The following is an 8,644-nucleotide window of genomic DNA, read 5'->3' as shown; positions in this document are numbered from 1 at the left end:
GCAGGAGGAAAGCATGGAACTTAACATGTTGTTCCTCTCTGACTGCAGAGAATTTGCATCTACAGTTGAATGCAGTGCAAGACAGAATCACCAGCATACCTCTTTCTCCACTGAACCGGTGCCTGAGCTTCTCATCTGCAGATGTCATCTGTGTAATCCTGATTTTACTCTTTCAGGTTATTTTCCCCACGCACACTGAATTTCATCCCTCTTTGCAGCTGAAAATAAATTAATGGGTTTACTTCACAGCTTGAGCAGTGTGTAGGAGCCAGAAAGGCCTCAGGACTGCTTTTGGCAGTACCTCTTAAATGCAGCCTCAAGTGTTCTCAAGCCCTGCATGATGCTCCATAGCCAAGGGGTGGGTGCAGGTGCATGGCCACCAAGCCAGTGCTAATGATCTGGGTGGAGAGCATCAGGATGAGAGGACTCGATATTTATGACACGACTCTCAGCGCTGCCATTCCCTTGTAACGGCAAAATTGCCTTAGGTGCTTCTGAGAATCCCCCTGGTAAATCCCACTGTACATTTTGTTTGTATCCTAATGCATATCAGCAATCTTGAGATGGCATGTGCTTTCCTTGCAGCCCAGGATTCTGCAAGCCAACATCAGGAAAGCGTGCCAGCTTTCATTTTCGGAATTGGATTTCTTACTGTTTTGCTTCTCAACTGAGCCTTTAGAACTAACTACGGAGAAGGAGCAAAAGGAATCCCCAGGGGAGGCTTGTTTAAAACAAATAAATCTTTTAGGTTTTAGTCATCCTTTGGATTTGGGAGGGAACAGGCTTGTGAGATCTTATAAACTCCGGAGTTTGAGGCTTATAAACTGTAGAGTCTGACAGCAATGCATATGGAAAGCCTTCAGGGCTTCCTACATTCTTCTGAAAAAAGATTTGTGTTCCCGCAGGGAAACATCCGGTAATTTGTAACAGAGGGTCCATTATGACATCGTGCACCCCACTAAAGTTAATCTTAACAAATGATTCCTTTACTAGATTTGCAGTTGCCATTTTCCATCGGAGCTGAAAGGAAACTTCTACAGAAGTTCCAGTTTCTGAACCCTCTGTGTGATGATTGCTACACAGCCAACTGTCTTAACTGAGTAATGGTTTTATTTTTTCTTTCTTTTGCCTTAAAGACATTTCTCTCATCAGAAAAGAGGGAACTAAAACTTGTGAGTCAGAGTAACTGAGGATTTTACCCGTGCTGGTGCTGATGGTCTTCAGAAGATAGGCATTTGTCAGAGCATGTTTATTATTATGCAAAATAGGTCATGAAAGTCATAGCTTCAGGCATGGAACAACTCTGCACAAAGGCCAGGTTTTGCATTTCAACTATTGATTTGGGCAGACATAAGTCATTTTTTGAGAAATACGGTGCTTGAGGCTCATGAGATGTTTTGGAGATTTGATTACAGTTCAGGTTGAAAAAATTGGTTGCTGCAGAAGTACATCCAGAGCTTTCTGGGATGTTTGGAACGGAGGGTCTGATTTCAGGCAGTTTGGGTATGATTTCAGACCTCTTTGGGTCTCTTCCCTCTTCAAAGATGAAAACACTGTTTCTTTAGAGACATAAATTTGTAACTCTTATGTACTTTGATTCTTTAGGAAGTAATAGAAGCTATTGCTGAATGTGCATTTAAGACATCGCCCTTTCCAATCCTCCTTTCCTTTGAAAATCATGTGGATTCGTAAGTAATTACCATGTTATGGTATTGTATTTTTTTTACAAGGTCTGAGCTCAGAATTATGTTTGCACTTGTGGCAGTTTTATTATATGACATGATGAACAACTGTTACCCTAAAAAACCCCTGTATCAGCCTAAGTAACCAAGATGACCAGAATGAATCAGGCATGTTCTTAAAAACCTTCCTGAATCAAAACTTTTATATGACAAGAGAAAGTTGGAATAATTGTGAGACAAACTGCGTTAACAGTCTCGGTACGTGCTGATGGGATGTAGTGGTGCTTCATCAAAGAGCACGAAATAATATTTCACCTGCTTGTGACCCTGTTCTGTGCTACAAGGAGATTCTGTGCATATAATTTGTTCTGTTTCTCGTGTGTTAGAAGTAGAGGCAGAACTGTAGACTAGTGAGGACTGTGAAACAGGTGGTGTGGATGGCCAGGAACCGCTCAGTTTCTGCCAAAAAATACCAGTCTGCCTGAGCTGTTTCCTTTTTAGTTACAAAGAGAGGACAGTTTTTCTATGTAAGAAAAGAAAAAAAGAAGTCAGAACACGTCTGAATTTGTCCCAGTGATCTGTTGGGGTTATTATTATTATATTATATTATATTGGTTTGGCTCTGATTTATCTTTTTGTAAGTTTGACCTTAACTTGGGTTTTGAATGTTGACACCACGTGGTTCAAAGTGGGGGGACATGGACACCTAACATATGCCTTAACCTCAGTTGCCTTTTCCCCTTTTGTTTTCAGCTGTGAAAATATTTTCAACACTTCTGGGGACAATTTGGACAGAGAAACTTTTTTTATTTTTTCCAATGTGAAATAAAAAGTAGTCTTTGGGACAGGTCTGAATGAGAAAAGATGTTGGTACTTTTGCTTCTTGAAGCGTGAGGGCTGACCGTTCTTCCGTTGTTTTAGGAAGAACATTCTCATCATAAGGGACGGAAGTGGTAGAAGAAGCTGTGTAAGAATGTTTTTAAGAACACAGGGGACAATACTGATGAAACATGATGTAGGTAGAAAAATGCCAAGTCTGAGAGCTGACCTACGCTATCTGTGTGTCTTGTAGTATGAGCTAACTTTTTGTGGGCAAATAGGTGCTTGCTCCACGCACATTTAAGGGCCACATGGTTCTGATTCAAACGGGTGTCTTTAGAGCCTGCGTAGTGAGTTCTGTCTTCCTCTGAAAGACCATGCAGATACCACATGTAATTTCTTTCTCTCATCGATCCCCTCACTATTTTCTTTTTGGTGTAAGTTCTGCCACTTTGGACTTTCTCATTCTCACCGACTGCTGTAGGTTTTAACTTGCAGTGCTTTTCTCAGTGCTTCCAGATGCCACCTCTGGTCTGCAAAAAAGAGCTCAACCACCTTTCTTCAATAAATTACATTTTGTATTTATTCTTTTGTGTTTGTTAAAATATACATTCTCTGTGTTACTGTAAGGCAGAGGAAAAGCAACATCCAATTTATTTTAACCAGAAGGGTTACGTTTTTCTTCCTTTGAAGTCATTAAGACTTAAATCTTCAACGATTCCAGGGTGATCTGTTCTATTTTAGGAAAGTAAAGAAGTAATTATATAATATAATCTCCTGTCAGATGTAAGTTACACACAAAAGTGGCTTTAAAACTAGAAGATAAAACGTTGTCAAAATTAAGGTGGTGTGAAGAAACGCGTCAAAAAGGGAACAGAGTTACTGCTGCATTAGTCCTGTCTCTAGAATTTGCCCCACAGAAACCGTTGGACCTTTCTCTTCCAAAAACTCCGGTCATGGAATAACGTCCCTAAGTGTAGTGTTTGATGTCCTTTTCCACACATTGCGAGCCTTTAGCAAAACAAGCCTGCAAGAACAACGTCAAGTATTTTCTCTTTCTGAGGCTTTGTTGCTATTTATTACTTTTTGCTGCAGTAAATCATCAGACTTAATATGTGTGATTTCTGATTTTGCTTTGGCTGAAAGTAATTTCTAGTTATTTTACTGACTGCTACAATTATCTCTTCATTTCTTGACTAGTTGCTAGAGAAATCTGCAATTAGTCATGCCACTCACAGAAACCTTCACCTAATTTCATGGAACGCTCCTTTTGTCTTTTCATTTACTGGGAATGTTGTTTTCCTCCTAGATCTTAAAGATGGGCTTTGCCTGGAGTATTACCAGAAAAACGCTAAGCGGTTTTATAGAATTGCTGTCAAACAAATCCTGGGAGACCAGTTCCTACTTTTGGGTAACCAGAATATCCCATGTAGGATATTTCTTCTTGCCTGTTTTTATACAATCAGAAATTTAGCGCAAGGGGCGAGCTTATAGATTTTAGAATGTATAAAATATTACGAATACCAGCATCAATACTGCAGTCAAAACACACATGCCGAGAAAAGACAGTACTGAGAAAAGACAGTACTAAGAAAAGCCGTGGTTCTCTCAAAAAATAGAAAAGTGCCCTGAAAATGTTGGAAAGACCTCAAGAAGACCTTGACGTCTGAAATTGGGCTTGCAAGAAGATAAGCAATCTGCAAATCTGAAAGCAGCACTATAATTAGAAATGCGCTGATGACATAGCAAAAAGGTTAAGTGATCCTTGAGCAGTATCCATATAAGATTGCTTCCAAGATGAAATTTAATTACAGTTATTCATATTGCTGGTTTCTTGCTGGAATTGTTATTTCAGATATTAACAGGATTTTTTATCACTTTTTCTTCCTACACTTTAAATTATTTTAGACTCTTCTGGGAAGCAGCTGCGTCTTTGTCTTGTGCAGAAGAAGGTTCTCTGCAGAAGTGATAATAATATAAAGTTAGGAGCAGCAGTGCCAAAGAGCCTCTGTGATCGACCTTCCTAAGAGGCGTAATACAAGCGCAGTAAAACAAAGGGCGAGCGATACAGTAATAGTAATGAAAACATTCCTTAATATTCTTTATATTTCCATATCTCCAGGTATCATATTCCCACTTTATCTTCCCTTGCCCTGGCACATTTTGAGGGCATATGTAATTAGTCTGTGTGCTACCCGTCCGTGTCTGCACAGCGAAAATCATAAAGCAGATAAAGTCAGCTCTTTTCGGGCAATCGGTTTTCATTACCATACCTGAATGCTGCCAGAATTTCCAATAACAGCAGAGGTGGACCAGGAGGAACCTGCTCTTTTGTTTCATAACACAAGTGGTGATGTAGAAGAGTTGCTATTTCAGCCTGTTGCTCTGCGTCGTAATTTTGAAAGACAGGAAAACAGAAGGAAACTGGTATTCCAACTCTTCAAATACTATAATAGTAATACATAATCTATACTGTTAGTAATGGTCTGTCTCTTGAGAGAGAGAGAGACATTGGGAGGGACAGGAGGAGAAAGGGAGAACACAAAAAACACACCACTTGGTTGAATGTTTGTACTCCTAAATATTTTTTATTCCCTCCTAGAGGCCTCTAAAAATATCTGTGCATATAGTCCAGTTCACAAAAACAAGTAATAATTTAATGTCAAGATTTTCCTACTTTGGCCTTGTCTTCTACTGCAAGGTTTTTTTTTTTTTATAGTATTAAAACCCATTAGTTTTTCACATAATTTTCCTTTTCCTCCTTTCTGCCTCTGGGGTACAGTGACATTGGAATTTATACGCTAAACCAAACTAACGTTTCATTACATTTTTCTCTCTTGCAAAAGTGAAAGTTCTCACTGTGCTTTTCTTGAGGTAAACTCTGATTTCAGTAAGTGGGGTGGTTTGGTTGGTGTTTGGGGTTTGGTTTTTTTTTTTTTTTTTTGATTCCTGGAGATGTCCTTTGAACTTTCTGGGTTCTGAGAGCACAGGTCTGTTCAAAATAGACACTGGTGGAGAAGACTGAAATAAAGTTCACTGTAACGACCCCCAGACCTCCAGCAAATACCCACACTTCTTGCTCACTGGAGTGTGGGGCCTTTATTTCCCTTGGCAGCCCTGCTTAAAACAGCCAACGCACCATCATAGCCTGATCTACTCTTCCCATCACCTTCTCCCTTATGGGATCTTAGTTCCACTGCCTGCCTTGTCTTCATCTTCCTTTTCCATCCGCAGCTAAATGTGGCTTTGTAACTTCTTTGCAGAGCTGGCTGCACGCAAAAGGAAGCATTAACGGAATGCCGTGGTGATTCAAACTGCACGCGGCGCTCGGGCAGCTTTGCTTTGTGCAGTGATTTAAAGCCTCCTCGCGGTATCTTTTGTCGGTGACTGAGCTAATGACCGGTTCACCCCGTATCTGCTTCGAGGGATGTCCAGGATGCTGATTTGAGGGAAATTACATGTTCGGATTCCAATGCCACCCAGCCTTTACGTCAGCTCGGGTTTGGCGGTGCTGACCCCAGGAGGAGCTGCAGTGCCACGTGCTCAGTCGGTAGCTGAGGACAGACCAGACACAGCGGTTGTTGAGCTCTTAGTTTGCAAGAGAAGAACGCAGGCTCCTTTTTCCCTGTATACCCAGCTCTATTTTGTCATGAAAAACAGCTCCATGGTAACACAACTGCTTACACCATTCGCGCATCTTCTGCGATACGCAGATCATCGTTAACAGCAGTTGCGGAATATTGAGCAATGTAAACCTGTCCTTTAATCGAGGCTTCTCAGTGGAGTACCAAAAAAAAGAACTTTTAATATACTTCAGCTCAGATGTTACAGGCACATATAACAAAAATACACAGGCTAAAATTAGAAAGAGAGTGACTGTAGCGCTGAGCTGCATTTTAAGATGGTTTGAGCAACATTTCTGAGCAGTGTAACCTTCCTGCAGTCCTAAAACTCCCATCACTGATACACAGGAATTATTTCATACTTGGGGAGAGTTGATTATAAATGGAGTTTATTGAGATTCAGTTTACTTCTAGAGGATATAATGAAAACTGCTGAAGTAATTTGCTCTGGTAAAAATTCACATTCTATCTGATTTTAAATAAAATTGGAAATATTTTTTAAAAGGAATCTGACCATATACCCAAACAAGATGAAATGCTCGTTGAGCAGCTCCGCCTAGCAGCCTGTTATTACATCCAGGACCCCGGTTAGAAAGGTCTCCTGATATGTTGGTGCCAGTAACACACATGTAACATGCATGCAGACCGTAGTGCTCTGCATGTAAAATGTGGTTATACCAGCACTTCTTACAGCAATTCTCCAAATCGACATAATCACAACTGCATCTACGCTACGACTTCTGCCAGTGAGGATATGCTGGGGGTTACTCCGGAGGGAGCTGCTGAGAGCAGCTTTGGGTGCAAACGCAGCGGCTGGGGCCATGCTGGGTGGTGGTGCTCAGGGGCAGCTGCTGGGCAGGGCTGGGGCTGGAGCGGTGGCACAGGCACAGCAGCCACCTCACACGGGTGACAAAGGGAGTTGGAAAGTGGGCTGCGTTTTAGCAGAGAATCTGCTGTAAATCTAACTGCATTTTAGAATCTGCAGTCAAACAAGCTGCTTCTGTACCAGTAGGTGATGCTGCTTCTGAGACCCAAGAATGTGTTCTGCCCCTTCTTCTGTATGGCTGGGCCTTACAGACATGCTGAGTGAGGCAACAGGTACCCTTGGCCTGGGCAATCAAAGAGAGACCCTGCCCAGGAGACTGCTTTCTGCCTCACTGTTTGGGGGTTTGTGCCTTAGGGCAGCTGTGACAAAAAGAATGAAACCCAACTGGGGCTGGGGGTTGCATGAGAAGAATGCCGGGCGTGTGTCAAAGTAACATAGGGAGGAAAATATTTAAACTTAGAATAAAAATATTGCCTGAAAGAGGCAAATACATGTACCAGTTATTTCCCTGAAAATAATAATTGACAGCCACATTTTTTTTTTTTATTTTCTACCGAGTGCTTGGTGAAATATACCTTGGTGTTCAAAGCTCGGCTTCACCATTATTGAGTTGACCAGGGCCTTCATGTATTTGATAAGGTCTATCAGAGGAATCAGAACAATCGCATGATCTATCCAGGTCTCTTTGAAAAATTCACAGCAATTGGATCAGGAAATTATCTCTAGTTTAGGGATATTCGGTGTTCCGTTAATGGTGCTTTCGCTCTGTTGCGTTAGTAGGACTTACTTAGTTCTTTCTTTTCTCCCCTTTAGCCCCAAACAACAGGCAAAAATGGCAGAATACTGCAGATTAATATTTGGAGATGCATTGCTTATGGATCCACTGGAAAAATACCCGGTAATATGGTTTGGTATTTATCAGCTCACCAATAAGTGTGTGAATTGCTATCTAAGTGTTTCAGTCCCGTGTCATTCTTCACGCGTGGCCTTTGAAAACGGAGTCTAAAGGAGGGGGTTAAACAGCTGTGAGCCATTGGTGACTTAAGCATATAATTACTGATGCAGAGATTGTTCTGACACAGTGAATTGTAATCTTCTAAATGCAATTGATTCTCATAGCTGCCGTTTTATAATGCAGACTTTCATATTGGAACTAATACTTATTTCGATTACTACTGTAGACATTTCAGAAAGCATTTTTCTTTCCTTCCTAAGTGCCCTCAGTAGCCCTGTTTCATTTAATGTGGAGATTACCCCTCGTGCAAAATACATTTCATTTTAACAGGGCTTGTAGAGGTTACAGAATTATCTTGCACCATGTGGGCCCTAAGAACTTGCCATAAGCTCATTTCTTTTGTTGTTGTAACACATTTTTCTTCCTTATTCCGCAAGCTTGAACCTGGGGTTCCTCTTCCAAGCCCTATGGATTTAATGTACAAAATTCTGGTGAAGAATAAAAAGAAGTCGCATAAGTCTGCAGATGGAAGCGCAAAAAAGAAGCTCTCGGAGCAAGCTTCCAACACATGCAGTGATACGTCTAGTATGTTCGAACCCTCCTCCCCCGGAGCAGGTATGAATTGAATCTACACGTGTGTTTGTCCTGAAAACACAAATGCTTGATCACAGCTGTAATTCAGTCCGGTTACGTAGCTCTAGAAAGGTAAAGGTGCACCAGTGTGGGCCTTACTCAGCAG

General features: G+C 41.3%; 1 protein-coding gene across 1 annotated transcript in view; it reads left to right on the top strand.

Moving 5' to 3' along the window:
- Positions 1 to 8,644, top strand: part of PLCB1 (phospholipase C, beta 1 (phosphoinositide-specific)) — a gene marked incomplete at its 3' end in the record, with an annotated part of 295,565 nt that overhangs the window by 267,934 nt on the left and 18,987 nt on the right. The window contains exons 13-15 of the mRNA XM_010144484.1: positions 1,606 to 1,688; positions 7,764 to 7,848; positions 8,343 to 8,520. Of these exons, the coding sequence (XP_010142786.1) occupies positions 1,606 to 1,688; positions 7,764 to 7,848; positions 8,343 to 8,520 (346 nt within the window). The remainder of the gene's footprint in view (positions 1 to 1,605; positions 1,689 to 7,763; positions 7,849 to 8,342; positions 8,521 to 8,644) is intronic.

The sequence above is a fragment of the Buceros rhinoceros genome, unplaced genomic scaffold (assembly GCF_000710305.1).
Source record: "Buceros rhinoceros silvestris isolate BGI_N320 unplaced genomic scaffold, ASM71030v1 scaffold1301, whole genome shotgun sequence".
Classification (NCBI taxonomy): domain Eukaryota; kingdom Metazoa; phylum Chordata; class Aves; order Bucerotiformes; family Bucerotidae; genus Buceros; species Buceros rhinoceros.
The sequence above is the reverse complement of the archived record's forward strand: the minus strand, read 5'-3'. Positions and strand labels throughout refer to the sequence as shown.